The 20,707-nt window shown below is 40.2% G+C and overlaps 1 protein-coding gene across 1 annotated transcript; it reads left to right on the top strand.

Moving 5' to 3' along the window:
* The first annotated feature begins 8,194 nt into the window (after positions 1-8,194).
* Positions 8,195-18,987, top strand: cav1 (caveolin 1). The gene is made up of 3 exons (XM_079247222.1): positions 8,195-8,527; positions 9,360-9,527; positions 17,549-18,987. The coding sequence occupies exons 1-3, from the start codon at positions 8,492-8,494 to the stop codon at positions 17,888-17,890; spliced, it is 546 nt and encodes a 181-aa protein (XP_079103348.1). The 5' UTR covers positions 8,195-8,491; the 3' UTR covers positions 17,891-18,987.
* The last annotated feature ends 1,720 nt before the right edge of the window (positions 18,988-20,707 follow it).

The following is a 20,707-nucleotide window of genomic DNA, read 5'->3' as shown; positions in this document are numbered from 1 at the left end:
ACACCCTAATTATTCTCTATCTTGCTATTTTCTGCGATGGAAGCCAAACATATCACCAACAATCACTTGAACTTATAATAATAAAGTAATGTGGTACACTGGTGCTTTTAACATAGCAGTGACTAATGTCACAGAGAGGGCTCTAAATTAACACCAATCTACCTACTAAATGCATTTTGAGGTTTATTTTAGTGAGAATCAATGAAGACCTGCCTGGTTTAGCAGGTGAAGAATGATGTAAATCATTTCACTTGTTTGTCCTGCTGTGCAAACACTACATTTCCCATGAACACTTTTCAAAGATAACTTGTACATCCACTGCTGCATGCTAAGTTTAGCATGCTGAGTGTCATTAATGAGCTTCTGCATGAATAAAGTGCAGCAAAATGAAAAGAGAAGTTCAAACAAAGTGGCATGTAAAAGGAAAAACTAATCGGCAGTGATTGGATGATAAACGGAACATGGCTGCTTACAAGATAAGAAAGAAGGTTAGAAAGAATATCAGAGATGAAACAGGAAGTTAAAGTCATTAAGGAAAACACAAACATCAAGATACCGAACCTGAGAATTTCCAGAAAGGCACAGATTTAGTTGCATTAATATAATTAATTACATGTCCATTTAGTCAGCAGTTAGGATGAATATTTAGTTAAGTTCATTGTATTTTTTATTGTTTACACTTTAATTTATCTCTGCTTTCTGTTCAAATACTCTAAAAAGTTGTGTAGATGCTATTAAAAGTAATGTTTTTTTTATTCTTTTAAAATGTATACAGAGCAGAAATAACTTTGTTCCTCGGTAGAAACATGAACGCTTACTTCTGATCAGGAATCAAAATGTTCACTCTTGATATCACGGGGGACAGATCCTCATGCCTAATAACAGAAGGAGGGTCTAGTTTACTATGAGTGCGTGGCTGAAACATCAGGATCCATGGCGCTCGGGTGCAAATGGAGCCTGGTCAGGAATACAGCCTGGATAACTGGTAAACCTGTAAAGGCACAAATACTTCTGAAGAATCTGAGCCGGACTGAGAGCTGACATCTATCAACATTGGTTTGAAGGAAGTTTTTGTTTATTTCAATTTTTTTTTTCTTTGTGTGTGTGTGTGTGTGTTTGTGTGTTTGTTTGTTTGCGTTTCAACCCAGTTAGACTTTAACAAGCCGTGCACTATCTCCACTCTGTCAGGGCATGTTGACAGCTGTGATTGGCTTAAAGCATCAATATCATTCTCCATTGCTGACACAACGTCAGATTTGATTTTGTGAGAACAGGCTCAACAAAAGTATGGAAAGTACTGAGTATCTCATAAAAAAGTTTTTAAAAAATGGCAGCAAAAAGTGTGGTAAGAAAAAAGAGGCAATATAAGAAGGAGCCCCAAACTTTTCAGGATACAACATTTTTAAGTCTTAAAACATGATTTTTCTGCCTTTAAATCTAATAGATGTGTAGATGTGCAGCCCTTTTCTACATTGTTTCTGCTGGCGATGTGTCCCTGACTGCTACAGGCACTTATGTGATGCAATAACTGCAATGTTGCACCAAATCAATACCAAAAAAATGTACCTATCACCCCTCCTGCAATCTGTTGAAGTTGGCTCCTCTCCTCTCTCTGTTGCTTACAAACCACAGCAGTCGCGATCATCTCCTGTGTAAGAAGCCTCACCTGACAACAGATCACACGGCTTCAGCTGTGTGCAAATTACTCAAAGTTACATGGTCAGCTGGTCAGAAAGGACATTCTCCTGTTAGTATATTGTTATTGATCAGTAAACGAACATGAGGGTGTCTGGAGAAGCAGTAGCAAAGCAAAGACAGCTCAAAGAGTTTGCCAGAAAGCTGAAAGAAAGAAAGAAAGAGAAAAATCTTCTGCAAGATTTTGATGTCAGTAAAAATGTAGCTACTCAGATATAAAAGCTGTTAGATGGATTTTCAAGCTGATTAACAAGATGTTCTCCGCAAGAGAACATCTTTTAATGACTCGGAGTCATTAATTTGCTCAGTTTTCTGACATGTAGGATAATACTCACCACGTCAAGCTCAACATCTCTGTGCTCTCTATATTCCAGACATCTGGAAAAACATTGTTCCTGCACCTCTTCTCGTGGCCCTACCGTCACCAAACTGTTCAACTCTGTGTCTCGCTGCTTTATAATTATGTACACGTAAAAGTCAGCCATTTCTTTGGGCCTCTGAAAAATGTTCATTTCATGGCAAGGATTGTAATTAATTTCTCACTTGGTAACGGAGTTTTTCCAAACAGCAAACAAACATGAAGGGAATAAAAATGTTTAGATGATGAAAGGAAGATGATCCTAGAGCTGCATTATAAACCATCCATGATACCACATGGAGTGTTTCAGGAACTGTTCAAGTCAGAGGCAATTCCAGGAAATTTTTTAAAAAAAAGGGTACGATTTTATATTTTATTGGATTTTTGAATGCTGTGGAAAGAGATCGGAAGATTCATGTTAATATAGAATAAATAGAAAGGCTGTTGTGTTAACTATGGATAATTGTTGCACAGTCTTTCACAGAAGCTCCAGATGTCCACAGCAACAAGGTGGTGAACTAAGATGTTGAGGATAAGATGTAATGGAAATAAATTTTGATGAAATATTAATCTTCCATTTCATGGAAACGCTAACATTTTTTTTAAGTCTAACTGAGTGATGACCCCAGTAAAACCTACTCTTATAAAGAAACGTGTTATTAGATAAATGAGAACTGAAAAAGAGCAGAGGGTTAAAGATTGCGTTAAATCAAAACCCTCTCTGAGGTTCCACAGGTGTCCATCAGTGTTTCCCTTACACATGCTGGGTACCATCATCTCTCAGACTGGCTGAGAAAGGAGTCCAAGCATTTCCTCCGGAACAACTTTGACTTTACAGGTTTTTTTCAAACAATCAATGGGACACTTTCAGGAAAGTTACACTCTGGTACCTGGGCTGGACTCCAATCCTGGACTTCTGGAACGGGAATATATTAAGACTCAGACACGATGCTTCACCTGCAGCACCTCTGGCGTGGATGTATTTGCATATTTTTCAGAAATATTTAAACATGTCAACATTCTTGTCATGAAACGTAACAGTAACATATTGCATTTCCAAAGGTGCTACTTAAACTTAAAACAAGTTAATCACTTCTCATGTAAACCTTCAAAAGGTTAGCGAGTGGCAGTATAGTTTAATAAACTAATAAAACTGAATGTAGCCTGTAATCTCTGTGTTCTACAGCCATGCATTCAACTGTGCAGCGTTTCCCTGTTAAACCCACAGGGTTAGACTGACTGTTTACTGTCCTTTTGTGGAGGATAAGAGGGATGTTTCTGCATTGTTGGAAAAGCAGCAGCTGGACTTTTTACAAGAACCCAGGAATGGGAAAAAGTGTTACTACAGATGAGAAATTTTCTCATGTACTCTTACTTTATCAGAGATTCAGCTTTGAATCTTCTCACCTGTCTGAGAAGGAATGAACTTGTTGACTTGTTTCCTGTCTGTAACTCGGTCAGACATCAAACCTCCTAGTTGTTCCCAGAATCTGATCCAAGTCTGACGAAGCTGCTTTCAGCTGCTGTGGTCCAGCTTCCTGCTGATCTGAAGGTCTGCATTCAGACACAAATTCAAACTTTCCTGTTCTCACAAGTCTGGGACAAATAAATCTGTGTGCATGAGAAAGTGTGTGTCTGTGTGTGTGTGTGTGTGTGTGTGTGAGCTTGTGAAACATTGTCCTGCACAGTTTGATATTCCTAAACACAGATTATGCATTTTCAGTCTGTATTTCACTCATTTCTTACAACTTATTATAGGTGTGTGGTACTGGTAACTCTAAGTGTACATGTGCAAGGATAATATTTTGAATGTATACATTTTTGCTCATAAATAGCTTATTTGGTCATGTGTTGCCATTCTGTGGTAAACAAATAAAACTTGCACGAAATAAAACGTGTTATGTAAATAAAAAGATCACCGTTAGCTACTTTGTGTGATTGCACAGGTTTTCACAGGACTAGCTGTCTCAGAACCAGTTCTGTCAGTGCACTGAGGCACATTTATGTATCTTGTCATAAACTTAGGCAGAAGCAGCACAAAATTCCCACAGATCATGATCTGTCATCATAAAGTGAAGCTGTGAGCCCTCAGGAGAAGTCACACACTAACACCGTCTATGTTGACTGCAGTGTCACAGAACGTTGAAGGTTTTGAGTTTTCCTTTTGGAATAATTATCAGCGGCTCAGACTTAGAAAAAAAAAACAAGTTGGTTCTCATGCTGCAGAACTTCTCCAGTCTAAAAGAGGGAACGGAGCGTCCTCCTTAAGGCTACAACAGAATTACATCTTTATATAAAACAGGTGCCTGTGTGCATATTTTGATTCCTTGCCACAAAGCACTGAACAGGAAGAGACATGGGAAAGAAATAATTAGTAGAGGTTTTCCCAGCAGAGTGAGAACAGAAGCATGAGGGTTCCCAAAACTAACAAATGATCCTAATAAAATCATTCCTTATCCATGACAACATCAGAGTCTCTGATGATAATGTGTGGAGTTTGCGTGACTTTACAGTGTTGATCATTTTCTCTCTTTTATCAGCCCCTTTGTCCACATGCATTCAGATCAGTCTAAGACGAGGCTTTTCTCCAGACCGCTTGATGTTTTCCTCCAGAACCTCATGAAGTCATCTTCTCTTATGATGTCATTTACTTTGACAAGGTGGTCTTTCCGACAGGAGGATGAAAAAAGATCATTCATGGTGTTCTCTGGTCTGAAGCTCACTCCTTTTCTTTCACCACACAAAGACAACATCCCTGTGGCCAAACTATTCTGTTTCTGAGATTTCACTGAAACATGAAGCGTTTTAACCCGAAGGCGGTTTTTTCTTTTGTGTGTTTGCAGCTGAATGAAGTCCCGTGCACTGCGAGTCTTCACTTTGAGCAGTCTCTGGATAAAAGTCTGTCTTCAGATGTTTGCACCAGAATTGCTCAGACTCAACCCGAATGAAATTGATCATGATCTGTAGAAAAGAGAACTCCAGTAAGATTTTGAAGGAAAAGCATCAGGCCAGATCTTTAACATACTATTTAATATCATATCTTGTCACATTGCATCCATTTCTAGCCTAATCAAACCCAACAGTCATATAAAAGTTGACCACAAATTTGAAAATGGGACATGTCTGAAGGGGTCCTTGTTGTAAAAAGTTGTCTGTTTCATCTTCCAGGATGTAAAAACCATAAAGCTGCTGTAACTATGGGCAACAACAGACCAGTTCCCAGAGTGAAATATAAACAGTAATGTGCAAAAGTGTCCAAAGCATTTCTTTATATTCCTCTTCTATGCACCCAGACGTTCCCGTAATCTTTTAAAGCGGTCTATAACAACATGTATCCAGGCTCTCTGTATGTCTTTCAGTTTTTCTTTAGGTATTAGTGCTTTTTAACTATTTTTATGCAGTTCTTATACTTTGAAAAACTTCACATGAATGTGTTTTCATTTGTTAACATTGCTCTATGATTCATGAAAAATGTATCTAACTTGTGCCTTAAATCAGTGTTGTGTCTAAATATTATAGACAAATCAGCAAAGAACTAATCTGAAGTTGTTTTAAGTAGAAGTCTGTCACAAAGACACAAATGCACATTTTTCAGTCACAGCTACACAGTTTATAAGTGTTCTTGTGAAAATTAAGGGAAATGACATAGAGGACAACAAAAAGCATCAAAACATTACATAAACAAAGCATGTGGATCTTCATTTCTATTCTATTCTATTCATTTAGCAGATGCTTTTATCCAAAGCAACTTTCATATCAGTAATATGTTCAATATTTTCACTGTAATCTCCTCAGCTGGAAGCATACTCATAAATGAGACATTTTTAAAGCAATATTATACGACTTGCTGGCCTTTAAACTGTTATTCTTGCTTGTTTAGATGTCAGACTGACATTCATTATGTACAATCCTGCAGTATCCCCAGCCTAAGAAACCTATAGATAGCCCAAAGTTAGCTTTGGGCTAATTTAGGCAGTACATATGACTTACTTGTCGAGGAGAAAACTGTAATTTCACCTTTCCTTTTCAAATCTTTCTCCTTCTTTAGTTGCTTCCATCTGGGGATGGTTAGTCCCATCCATCCTTTTCAGATGCTCTGGTCACTCTGTCTTTTAACTGCACTTTCTTGATGAAAACGGCTCCTGCATTTACAAAAATGCATATGAAGCAGCAGATTTGAACACATCTTCCAACTTGCCGGGGTAGTAATCATCTCTTACTGATCTTCTCCTCCGGCCCTTTAATTAGTGTGTGCTGTCTTGTAGGAAAAACATGTTCTTATTCCATGTTTCTGCTATTTGTCTCTTACTGGCTGCTGTAGTTTCAAGATGGTAGACTGTCATTCCACTTCCCTACTGGCTTACCAGTCATATGTAAACAAATGTGAAATTCTTTGCTTATGAGAGCAAAGTCATAATACACCAATAATAACCACTATATAAATGCAGACATTGATTTCAGCCATTAAACAACAGAAAATGTTACACAATGTCATTTTAAGTTGTGACTTGAATGTGTCGACTCTCTGGGTGGTTCTCATAAGAGAAACGTATTCTACAGACAAAGCTTAATCTCAGAGTTTTAATTTGGATCACATCACAGAGAAACTGGTTGGTTGACTACACACTGGGGTGTGGGTGATATCTGCTAAATATGATTACTGACTTAAAACTTTAAATGTCAGCAATAAGTGCTGATATTCTTAATATCACTTTGTAAAAAAAAAACAAAAAAAAAAAAAAACACAGGGAGTCAATTAAGTCCACAAACTTGAGTCGTGTTTATGCTTTTTCATACCTGCTAAAAGATAACTTTTAAGAAAGGGAAACAGGAAGAAAAGATTGATGTGAAAAATGGCACCAGGCTGAAAAATCAGAGCGAAAATGATGTGTATGTTGATTTGTGTATGCAAAGTGCCCTGTGACAACATTGTTGTGAAGTGGCACTATACAAATAAAGCTGAATTGAATTGAATTGAATTGAATTGAATTGAATTGAATTGAATTGAATTGAATTGAATTGAATTGAATTGAATTGAAAGGTCTGGTGGAGTGTGAACTGTCCCCATGCAGAACATGGACCTCAACATTACTAATGCTGTGTGGGATGATCTGGACAGAGAACGAAACAAAAGGAAAGCAACTTCCAAGAGGAGCTTTGGAGAGTCCTTTATAAACCCCAGAGAACTATTCCTGAAACTACATGAAGAAATTTAAAATAGAAATCTTATCTAAAAGGTTCAGGCTGTGATGAAAGGAAGGCAAGTTTATCTGCAGCCTGTAGTACATTTCATGTACAAGACAATTCAAAGTGCTTTGGATAAAACATAAAACACAGACAGTGTCAGAAAGCATTAAAAAGCTGTAAAGGGCAGCAACAATTAGCAAAAATCCCACTAAAATCTTAAATTAAATAAAAAAGATTAAAAGCATGAAATGTAAACGTTACTGTGCAGAGTTCCTTATTTCATGAAGAATGAAGCTGCAGAATTGTATTTATATTCATTTTTATATGTTATAAGTTATAATGATCAAGAAAAATAATGAAATTGCAAATTCTGTGTAAACCCATTGCCATGACAACCACCAGACGTCGAACAACAAAATTCCCCCACAGTAGTTGTGTCTCATTGTGGTCACCACTGAGTCTCCGCACCAGAATCCAAATAAAATGTGTGAAAACCACTTTGAAATCTGTCTTCTATAGTTTCTTTTTGGAAGCTGGAACATTCAAAAGTCACATAAACAAACATCTGTCTGTCAGAGTCGTCCAGCTGCCGTCACGCCAAGCAGCTGAAGTAAAAATGCTACCAAACCAGAATGACCAGGTTAAACTGCGTCCATCAAAACTGGAAATAGTATGACTCATTTTTGCTTGTCCTGTTTTTTCCTGAAATTTTAAGGAAGGGGCGTAAGGGTTGTTATTTTGTAATCAACTTATTCATAAACTGTTGTCCTTATTCTGCTACATGTTTTATATATTTTCTTGCCCGTGGGTTAAAACTTGCCACTGACTCTCCTCAGAGCTGAGGACAGGCAAGTATCCACACCTTGCCATCCCCAATTAACGCCCACATTTCACTGAACAAAAGCGTTTTTATACTCTGCTTCCATAATTCCACGGCATCCATCAGCCCTTCACGCCAGGCTCTCTCTTCAAGCCTGCAGGTTGCACGGTGGCTTTCCTGTCTTCGCGCCCGCAGGTCATTCTCTCCCGGGGTCTCTGGATTCGTAGAAACCCCCGGATGGTTTCCCCCTTGTAAACTCTGCTATTGCATGTCCGTCAAGTTCAGCGTTGGAGGGCAGGGATTAGTTCTCGATCAAGGTCTCCGAGAGAAGCCCCGGTCCTCTCAGTTCTCCTCCACGCCTCCCACTCCGCTTCCTATATTGTCGCCTTGTCTGTGTCGACGCAAGGAACACCTTCCAGCTTGAGGACAGAATGACAGGAGAGCTGAGGGACGGCGAGACTGACGAGGTACAGTATGGCTCTCAGCTTTCTGATGGCACGTTTTGTTCCACCTTTAGAGGTCATACAGAACCTTCCTGACTGATAAAGTCACGTTTGCGCACTTCATTTGAGTTGAAAAGTTCAAAATTGTTCTCTCTTTTGTATGTTCTGTCGCTTTCATTTTTTGCTCCTCTATGCCAAAAAGTCCTGGATGTTCCTCTGACAAACGCTGTCATGCGGGGTTTGAAGGTCCGCTGAGTTTAGATCAGCGTGCTCGTGATGGATTTTACGCGCACAAACGCTCACTTTACTTTTACGTGTCACTTTTAAAATGTATGTTTTGCTTTTTTTTTTAAATATAAATGATCAAATGATTCAACACAACTTAAAACTTCAAACGGGAATTTGACGCATTCACGGACAAAATGACAGCTGAGAGTTCAAACAATCAGTTTTCAAAGCAGTTTAAATGGAAATCCAAAATATGTTTTCACATTTTATCTTTAAATATGCCATTTGTGTATGTTTAAAGTTACATAAATACTTGCAAGGAAAGTTTTTTTTTTATGTTGGATATCATTGGAATGTGCGCTTTTACGCATAATGCCACCGTGCTTTAACAGGTAAATTCTGCAGCAGCTGGATGACAGTTAACTGTATTTCTGTGTGGGTGGTGAGGACCCCTTGCGGCTGAACGCAGGGGTGTGGTGCTTCACTTTCTGTTCATTTAAACCCATCCCTGTTCGTGGGGCAGGCTGGTAACTTGCAGCTCCAGTCTAGCTCCCTGTCGGTGAGCTGCACACTATTCCTCCTCCTCCAGACGCTCCTCATTTTCCCTATCTCTTCCGGGCCCTTGCAGGAGTTTCTGCATTCGCCTTTCATCCGAAAACAAGGGAACATATACAAGCCCAACAACAAAGACATGGACAACGAAAGTCTGAACGAGAAGACGATGGATGATGTCCACACCAAAGAGATAGACCTGGTTAACCGAGACCCCAAGCACATAAACGACGACGTTGTTAAGGTGAGTCAGACCTGGGGGGGGGGGGCTTGTTTGCTTCTAAGCTTAAAAAATAAGACTTACATAGGAGTTTATTTTTTATTTTTGCATGGCTGAATACTTAAATTTCCAATATTACATGTTGCAGACATTTTTCAGCTGTTAATTGAAGCACCTAATGACAGTAAACCTGAATGATATCAAAGAAGTGTGCCGAGGTTTATGAGTTGCCAAACCATTTTACGCGGCTGTGCGTCTCGGCGCACTCAGTCCGTTGCTGCTGCGCAACCATCCCAGCCATGTTGCCCCTATTAGGAAGAAGCTTTGCAAATAGAGTGAACCAGATCAAGGTGATACAGTGTCACGCAGTCCTCATCTGTGCGTAAAACGTGACCACCCCCAACCCCCTGCTCCAGAGGAAACATTACGAATTTCCTGTTGTTGGAACACACATTTCCCACAGTCGTTGTTGCACACGCCTTGCTGTTCGGAAAATAGAATTCTTTCCATACGAGAACAACCAGGCAGCATAAATACAGGGAGTTTATTTTGTTTAAAGCGGTTTAAAGGGGAGGGGAGCGATGGAGCAGCAGAGGAGCGGCGCGGTGGAAGCCACCTGACGCGCCTGTATGTTCCCGGGACGTAGTGTCTGATCCCGGGCGCCCTCACCTCCATGTGCAGCGGGGGTTCGCATCAGAATGGGGTCAAACAGCTCTCTGCGTGTGTGGAGGGGCCAGGTGGGGGTCAGCTCTTTGAAATACCTGAACTCTGCCTTATAAAAACAGGGAAACACTGAAGTGACTGGTTAGGCTGAGGGGGAACCCTCACCACTCCCTATCCCGCTTTCCTCCCTTTCTGCTCCTCTGTTCCCCTCCCTCCCTTCCCTCTTTACATACCTGCACCAGAGCCAGCAAGCAATGCATCTGCTTCTTTTTCAGTGTCTTCTTTCAAATCATAATTTATAAATTACTGTAAATTATGTCAGGAGATTCTTCACCCTGTAAGGTTTTACTAAAAGACACGTTGGCCCAGCAGTCGGATTCCAAAATGAAATTCTAAGGAAATGTGAGAAACTTTCAGAATAAGTAAATGATTTAAATTCTACATATATATTGTCCGAAGAGCTTATTGTGTATCAAATCTTATTCCAGATTATCACAGTATGGAAAATGTCCATCATATGTGGCATGCTACTTAGTGTTTCATGATGACTGCAGTGTGAGGGAAAAGACCCCTGCACAGAGCATGTAAAGCGCCACGCTCCAGACTTACAGAGGAGAGTTTGGATAAGTTTGGTCTCCACTCCTTCCTCTGCTTTCTGCTTTCTCTCCCTCCCAACTCTCCTCCATTGTGATAGTGAGTCAGACTCTCCCTCCAGTCTTGAAATAGAATTTTATGATTGTCCTGCCCTGCTCTGATCAAGTCAGCGAACCGCCGGCGATAATCTCAGACATCACATGTGCATAAACTGTAAAATCAAGAAAAATCCCAAGAAAACGTAATAAAGGCCTAAATGTTGTTCTCATTACCAGTTGTGGAAAGTCACAGAGTAGATAAGCAAAGTCAAGTTACGAGCTATTCCTTCTGTTTTGCTGCTTTTTGCTTCTCATACTCCATGTAGGTTTTTTGGGGACAATACGTTAACTGGTAATAGAATGGTTTTATTTGCTTATGAAAAGGGTGTAATAGCTTCACTTATACAAAATTGTAGAACAATCAGGTCTTTATTACTCATTTCCCTTTCTAAACCCACAGGCACCGCTATCTCGCTTTGTTTCACTGTGTTTGTCAGAGTTTCTGCATCTGAGGTATGACCGCATGAGGATTTTCATCTCTGGGATTGTTGATTAGACCATAAGTGCTGAGGTGGGGTGGATGGATGGGGGGAGATTAGTTTGGGGTTCCCTACACAAAGGTCTACGGGGATCCTGTTATCTCACAGTTTGCAATCATGGATTATGACATTGCCTGTCAGAAATCCAGTACGCGCTGGCTGCCTCCCTCTGCATTTCAGAATGAGCTCTTTTCATTTTTACAGCAGCTCTGAGGTACTCTGAGGTCATGGAACAGCTCTGCCAAGTGGAAGCGTGTGTTTGGTGCACTGCTGCGAAAAGCACTAGCAGGGATTCCCTTCTACTAACCCACAGTCCACCGTGACTGCGCGCACACACAGATCTAATGTAAATATGTGCAGCGCGCGCTCAGAGCGCACGGATGCAAAAGACACACATGCAGCACTCTCACAGTCTTGAGGAATACACACTGTTCTGTGCAGCAGCTGGCCTCAATCACCTGGCCACATCAAACAGCTTCCATCACTGCCATGCACATGGAGATTACTGCGCAAAGATAGCTTTTTCTTTCTTTCCTTTTTTTTTTTTTCTTTTTTCCTCTGGAGAAAATGTTGGTCTTTTTATAGCAGATAGGAGGGGCTTCAGTGCAGCAGTGAGTGGAGAGATTCGTCGTCGTCGTCCCCCCCCCCCCTTCTGGAGAAGATTTTTGAGAAGGAGCTGTGAGACGTTTGGGTCGCAGCAGCAGAAGTTCCAACTGAAACAAATGAAAAGTGTTATCAGCGCTGACGTGCGAAGACACTTTATCTCCAGCTCTGATGAGTTCTTGGCTTCTATCTTAACCGAAGGGCTACAAGCTTCTCTGAGACGTCCTTTGGACACAGAGGAGTTGGAGCCGAATCCATCCGAATGCTCAAAAAAATGTCAAGAACATCCATCATGACGACAGATGAAGACAGAAATTCAGCACGAAATGTTGGAGATAAATCCATAACTTTTACACAGTTTGACACACAGTCAATATGTAAATCTGTGTCTTCAAACAAACCAAATATTTATTTTATCCTGACTGTTGCAGCCTTTTAACCCACCACCACACATCGACAGTCCATCCCCAGGGACCCACTTTTGACTAGTCAAGCATAGATTACTGCCCGAAGATAGAGCTCTGGAAATAGCACACAGCCTTATTTACTCAATAATACAGTCGCCTTGCCAACTGGTCACATGCTGACCCCAAGACTGCATTGTTTCATATCAGACTTCCTACTGGACTGCTGAGGTCCACGCTGTGAATCAGCTGCTGCACACACAAGTAAAAACATGATGTTTCTAATGTCTTCTTCTTTTTTTTTTTTTTTAACTTGACTGCCATGACTTTTTAACTTATACCTCTGCTTTCAATATCTGCTGATCCAGTATTCAAAGCTCCTGGCAGCCGGGAACCATACTGGGGTTCTTTTGTTAGGTTTTTTTTTTTTTTTATGTTTCTTTTGTTAAGTCATCATTCATGGTAGAAGTTAAATAGCTATTCCCTCCAAAAACTACACATAACAATACAGCTAACAAGACTGAAAAGAAAAATCCTCTTTAAGACATGATTGACTCACTGACAGTCCTGGCTTGACGATGAGTATTTTACTCATTATGCTGCATGAACAACAACAGATGAAGAGCTTCACCTTATGAAGTTAAATACGCTCCACCTCCCAGCTGCAGCTGTGTTTGTGCCTCTCTGCAGAAGGCCTCTCATTTAGTCTCAATCAGAGAGCTGGAAACTGGCGCAGGCTTGGTCCACTTTAAAATTTGTGGCGGTGGAAAAATGAAATGGATGGCGGACTGGTTTTGTGGCTTCGCTGTGAGGGAGGCTCTACGCTGCTGCTCGGAAGAGAAGCAGTCACCAGCTGCCGTCTCAAGAAAAGAAAAGTGACTCAGCCGGGAGAAGTTAAGCTCACTGGTGCAATACGTGTTATCACGGCCTGGAAAAATCCAATATTTACTCCTTATGAATAAACTTATTCATTCTGTACCACAGATTCATTCTTTGGACTCAAAGCAAAGCAGCAAGAACATGAGAAAAGCAGAAGCCAATTTTAGATAAGAAAAGAGAAAACAAGAAAGGAAAGTTTTTATAGCTTTTCCACCAAGGAAGTGAATCAAATAATCAATTTTCATCCTTAACAAGTGATTTAGTCTATACATGATTTAATATTGCCAAAAAATGAGTGGATGGCATTTATGGTGGTTGCTATCTCCAGCTTGACCACTAGATGTCAGATTGTGATGCTATGTAGCTTGAAGGTGAAAGTAGAGTCTCAAAATGTATGTTTTATTTATTTATTTTTTGTTATTTTCTTTTTTGTTTCAATCAGTAAATCCCTCAGACATGGAATTCTTCACCTTTTTTCCTCTGCTTGCAGCAGTTATTTTTGTATCCGCCGAGGGACCTTAGTGAGCCAGGACACAAATCAGAGGATTATGATCTATGACAGTTTCAGGAACTCCTGTAACACTTTGTTAGCTTTTTGTAGAGGTAAAGACACTACATTTATTTAAATGTCTTCCTGCCTGACAAATGCACAAAAAGACATGATCAAAACAATATTCCGAGTCATCTCTGCATCTTCCATGTCAGTCCGTTGTATATTAAACAAGACTTCTGCAGCAGCCAGTATTAAATGAATGTAACTATTTCATATTGTAAAACTAAAGTATGTGTAGTCACCAGCCCACACATGCCCAGCATGGGAGACTGAGTCAAATTGAATATTTGATGCAACAGATTTCTTAACCAGACCACTTTGTAAGAACTGGCCTTTTATTAATATAGTTTAAAATCAATTGGGCTATATCACATTTCATTTCAATGAATTGGACTGAGTTGAATTATAACAAACTGACATCATTTCAATTTGACTTGAATTGAACTTCATAATGTCTCTGTAAGGGGCCTGAAGGTGACATCTGTTTTAAATTGAATAGAAGCAGTCTGGCTTTTTGAGCATGTTTACAGACTTTGCACAATCTTTTATAAAACTAGATGATTTTAAGCACTGTATAAAGAAATATATTTTTAGTACTTTTGAAGCTTATTATTGAGAATGTCAAAGGATAATAGATTACAGGATTCTTTTTCAGGGATCCAAACATAGCCAGTGAACCATTACACCCTTATTCATTTATGTCATCAGGCAGATGTTGTAAATGGACATCACACTCAGGAATGAAGTACTTCACTTCTCCATTTCACTGTCACCATAACACTGGATATTATCTACATGACTTATTGATATTACTGCCATTAGGTCTCAGTAGTCCCACTGCTCTGTTTGGCAAGAACCGGTCTCCAAGGAACTGCAAAATAAACATTGACTCTACACTCGGTAGTCTGTGAAGAAGATGAGAGACAGAGAGGGAGAGAGAGGGAGTGCAGCGATGCCACTTTTTATTCCTTAAACAGTTTAAGTCAGGTCGTGGACACTTGCAGAAAGCCTCCCATTAAAGGCCTGAGAGATGTGTTTACAGTGTGGCATACTGGTTTGTCCTGCATGGGATGTGGTGGGGGAGGGAATCACCTGCCAGTCAGACACAGCTGGATTTATTCTTTCTGCCGTTTGTTCAGTCATTTGCTGCTATGGAGACACACAACCTGGAGCTGATTTGCAGAAAGCAAATCAGCGCTTGTGTGTGTAGAAATCAGTGTTTTGGGCTGGGCAGATATTGGACTGCATACCAGCCGCAGCAAGAAGAGATAAATCTTGTCAGGGATTCCACCCACATATTCAGCAATCTGACACATTAACAGGGAGCGAAGCAGCTGATTTATGTGGAAATAATGAGTTCAGACTATCTGGCCTGTGTTGGTTTCATTTGCACCATATCAAGACTTGTGAAACACTATTCTCAGTGGAAGAAGCCATCAAGCCATCTGACGAGTCATACGGATGAGAAGGAGCTGAATCTGCTGTTTTGCTCTTTGAGGCTGAGGGACAAATTCAGTCAAGTCTTACAAATGGCATAATGGAGATACCCAAACAACAAATCTAAGCTTTAGTTTACCTGACAGATGCTACTTTGTTCCTAGAGGGGTTAGTGGGATTGTCTGAATCATTTATGACTGGTCACTGTCTTACGTTTGATAGAAATCTGAGCTCTCTTAGTTAGAGAATCAGGAAGTAATTGCCAAGGAAACTAACGAAAGTTGACGACATGCTCGACCGAAAAGCACGTTTTCACCATAATAAAACAGCAATAACCTTAAAAGTTTCACATAGTAGTGTAGAGACTAAGTAAATAAACAGATGTCCGATCCACCATTCACTATTTACCTAAACTGCTTTAAAGACCAGAAGTCTTTTTCTGATTTTCATAAATGAGAGTTCACTGACTGGCCAGTCATATGTACCTCCCACAATCCCTCAAACCCAGCAGCCCCCAACTCCCATCCTCGAGAGCTACCATCCTGCAGGTTTAGTGTTTCCCTGCTAAAACCCACTTGATTCAAATGAAAAGGCTCTCCAACAACTTGTCATCATCTTGTGCCCCTGTCTGTTATTGAGCCATTTGTTTGGGTCAGGTGTGTTGCTGTCCTGTGGTGGTCTGGCGAGCTGTCCAGGGTGTACCCTGCCATTCGCCCAAAGACTGCTGGGATAGGCTCCAGCTTCCCTGCGACCCTTCATCAGACTAAGCGGTTAGGATCATAAATGAATTAATGGTCCTTTACGTCAATTTATCAGGGTGTCAGCCTTCCAGGCAGCATTTCACTTTAGCTCTCATCTCCAAACTGAGCATGCCTGATGGCTGCCCACTGCATGTAGACACAGATTATTTATACTGTACTTCACTGTACTGTACTGTTCATCACCCCAACATTAAAGCACGTATGTTCTCTAAATCTGACAAGATATTACTTGTATGTAAAACACAAGCTGCTTCAAACACTACGTTACATTTTGAGCTTTATTTGGACAACCACTGTTGCTTAAATAAGAGCTTTTACAGACCTTTTAATTCTCTCAAGCTCAAAAAAATCTAATCAAATCCAATCAAACTTTATTTCTTGAGCACTTTTCATGCCACGGGCAACACGGAGTGCTTTACAAGATCAGATCAAGTCCCAAGAATTAAAACAAACAGTAGATAACAAGACATTTAAAAATAATAAAGACACAAGCTCTTTCCACACACTCATACGCACACAAGGACAGAGAGCAACCCCTCCCCACCCCCACATTCCCTGAAATACATCATTCCTTGAAAACTGTCTCTTTAACCAAACGCAGGTTAATAAAACAAATAAAACATTAATTAAGTGATAAAAATTCTGACTTGGTACTGATGTGAGGAAACAATGCCTAGGGATCCATACACACCAGGAGCAAGTCCCCCGCATGCTCATAGAGGCCACTGCCACAGCAACCGCACAACTCCCAGGCAGCCAAGGGGATCCGCAGCCGTGAAGCTGCAGTGCTGGACCCCGCGCCACCCAAACATTAGCGGTCGCCATGACAGCAGTCCCCAGACCAAACAGGCAGGGCCCCCAATGTGCTGGATCCCCATAAGGAAAACACTGGAGTTAAAACCAGAAGTTAAATAACCTTAAGAAACAGTATGAAGAAATAAGAGCAACAATAATAATAATACATAAAAGGACTTCATAAAAATGTACCAAAAATTAAGAAATCTAATGAAATCATTTAAAAATAAATAAAATAATAAATGAAATAAAATAAGTTAAAAAAAATTAAAAATAAAATTCAGTTAAATGCTAAGCTAAAAAGGCAGGTCTTGAGCCTCTTCTTAAAAACATCAACAGTCTCCGCGGCCGTGAGGCTCTCTGGCAGGCTGTTCCACTGTCCAGGATAGTCCACAATAATATTTGGAAAGAGGTCTCACCAGTACCGGAGGACCTTGGGGTCCTCGAGGGCACATAATTAAAAAGAAGGTCAGATAAATAAGAAGGCCCAAGACCATTAAGACATTTATAAACAAGTAAAAGTATCTTAAAATCAATCCTGAAGCGCACAGGATTTGTAGCTGATAAAACAGCAAAGAAACTAGATCAACTATTCTTTAATATTTTGATGTACTTAAATATGAATGCATATGTTTAGATTGTCATGAGCACCAGCACACATCTGTGGGCGGCATAATGGAAAGTTGTTTGACATATTGTGGAGTTTTCTTGTTCTGTCTAATAATTTAGTGATTCAGGACCACACACCAACATTTTCACCCGTCTATCTTCCTCTGCAGGTGGATTTTGAGGATATCATCGCAGAGCCTGGAGGAACCTACAGCTTTGACAGTGTGTGGAAAGCCAGCTTCACCACCTTCACTGTCACCAAGTACTGGTGCTACCGGCTGCTGACGGCGGTGGTTGGCATCCCTCTGGCTGTGATCTGGGGAATCTTCTTCGCCATCCTGTCCTTCCTGCACATCTGGGCCGTGGTGCCGTGCATCAAAAGCTACCTGATCGAGATCCACTGCATCAGTCGTGTGTACTCCATCTGCATGCACACCTTCTGCGACCCGTTTTTCGAGGCCATGGGCAAATGCCTCAGCAGCATCCGAATCCGTACCTCCAAGGAGGTGTAGCGTCACATAACAAGAGGAGAATTAAATGAAAATTGTGAGTGAGGATGGGAGAGCTGGAGCGACGTAAATGGAAAAAAGTTGGAGAAAGAAAAATACAGAATTCTGGAAATAAATATAAAAGGGGGAGACTTTTCCAGAGTGGGCTGGGATGTTTGCGGGGGGGAGGGCACCTGATCCAGCCTTTCTAACCAGCTGTTTCTTTCTCTCTGTTGTCAGAGGTGTTTAGTTTTTTTGGGGGGTTTTTCTCACTGTAATTTTTACCAAGCAGGCCCTCAGTCTTCACATCCTCTTCATCACGTAGATTCTTTCCACTATGTCTTCCATTTCTACTGCTTCTTTTGACACCTAACTATTGACTGATCCATGTGAAGAGGAGATGTCAGGCTCCACTGCATTTACCTCTTGTGCTTGTTTGTGTTTCGGGGATGTGGGGAGGGGGATGGGGGGGGGGTTGCATCAGGGTCATTGTGGTCATTATTCGAGACAAAAACTAAATGCTGCTTTGTTCTATGTGATTCAGCAAAAAGATAAAACAACAACACAATTCTCTCTCTGCTCCCTTCATAAACCCCCTCAACCCGACAGAACAAAGCCTCCCCCCTTCCTCCCCCCCACTGCCCCGGCTTTCCAGCAGTCTGACACACTGAACCTGCCCTCTCGCCTGCATGCACCTGCATCCCTTTCGCCGTCCGCCACAGCCGCCATGATGCCTCCCATCAGTCACGTTTAGCGCCGTCTCTCATAATTCACCTCTGCTTTTCTCACCATCACCTTCATCAGCTACAGGATTATGTAACAAAGAATGTTAATATTTCAAACCTCCTCATCATTTGTTTTTTTTCTTTCTTCCATCCTGCGTTTTGTAGACAAACTTAAAGCTTTTTGTTCTTCACATCATGGGAGCTCCACAGTTGACTCTGTTTCTACTTTGTGAATATGAAGAACTTGGAGTTGGTTTTTGTTTTTGATATCCTGTATTATATCCTGTGTGTGAGTTTTTTGACAGAAAGCATTGGCCCCATTCCAGTGCACTAATCTATAAAGAAGTCAATAACAAGATTAAAATCTCCTTATGCACACATATATAGGCTATATATAAAGGCTATATATATATATATATATATATATATATATATATATATATATATATATATATATATATATATATATATATATATATATATATATATGTGTGTGTGTGTGTTGTGTATAGGCTACATACACACACACATACACACAAAAGCAGTTACTGTTTGTGCAGTTATGAGGTTGTGTGGGGATTTTTTGTGCACTGTGGTACTTACACAGGTTAATGCAATGGAATCATTTCAATGTGAGGTAGAATATGTGATTTTTGGATCCAGTTTTATTTGTTGCCTGAACATGATGTTGAACCCTGATTTTGTTGTTGTTTTCTCATGTACTGCTCTGCCCTGCTTCTTGACTGTGGATGTGATGCAAGGAAGCATTCAACAGATGCCTCACACCCTGAAGATTTTAAGTGAATCCAGGGTTATATGGTGTTATGTTGTCACTAAGACAACAAACTCGCTTTGACTGTCCTGCCATCTTCCATGTCCCCACTGTCTTCTCACAGGAACGATGATATCTCAGCGATATCTCAAAAACCTTTTGTTTGTTTTTTTTTTCTTGAAATGAGGTTTTAAGCTCTGGAGGTGGATTTTTATAAAGAAATTATTATATTTTTGTTCTTTTGTTGCTTTTACTGTAGAATATCACGCTGTGCACATTAAAATTTAATATAATCCAGTGTTCATTTATTTCTTTTTTACTCTTCACACTTCAGTCACCGCTATGGATAAAGTGATCACAGGCATGTGCCTCTCCGAGAAAACCTAGGAAACATAACAGTGGAGTTTCTGTTCTTTTACTTGTGATATTGAGTCATAGCTAATCTAATTTTGTGATGATTCACAGATACATGTGATGACTGCTTTCATTCATGTGCACTGCAGAAACCAGCCACATGAAGCTGCTTTATGGAAAAAAGAAAAAAAATGTACAAGTATGACGCTGAAGTAGCTGAAAAATCATATCCAGCAACGGCGGCCTCTAGTCCATCAGCAATATTTGTATGTGAGTCTGTTTCACTCAGCCCTGCAGTCCTTCTCATACAGTATAAAGGCTTTTATTTTTCCAAGCCTGGCACAAGGTTTCTATGGTTACTCGAGAAACAAATAAAAGTGCTCAGCAGTGCACAACGGGTGTCAGCCAGTAAACTGTACTTGGTTTGATTTACACAAAAAACAGATACATGTTATTTAGCTTGATTTTGATGCTAATCTTTATGTTTTAGCAGTAAGAAGACTTTTTTACAGGACTGTTTATTGCAACCAGGAAAGTTTTTCCATTAGTGGATTGTAACATGTAGACAGAAAACAGCCATATGAGACCAAACTGAGGCCATTAAGCTTTGAGGGCATACAGTCCTTCTTACTGGATCTCATTCAGCCAGAACAGTATTAATGAAGTCCAGCACTGGCTGCTGCACGTCTTCATAAAGTCTGGGTTTGTTGTTGTAGGTCAGTCAGTCTCTTCTACACCAAACTGAGGAATGAATCCTTTAGAAGTTCTAGTGTCTTTTTTTCCACAGAGTAACTTAGGCGATAACTTTTTAAAAGAAACATCATAAAACCAGTAAGTATTTGTATAAAAATCATAATGTTCATAACTAATTGTGATGATAAGCCACTGTAATCACAAAGTGTGCTTTGGGACAGGGTGAGCTTCATTTTCAGCATTACATTGTAAATTAAATGTAAAAACAGATAATTGAGGGAAAAAATCTTGTTATAA

This window comes from Telmatherina bonti, assembly GCF_933228915.1.
Source record: "Telmatherina bonti genome assembly, chromosome: 2".
NCBI classification, from domain to species: domain Eukaryota; kingdom Metazoa; phylum Chordata; class Actinopteri; order Atheriniformes; family Telmatherinidae; genus Telmatherina; species Telmatherina bonti.
The sequence above is the reverse complement of the archived record's forward strand: the minus strand, read 5'-3'. Positions and strand labels throughout refer to the sequence as shown.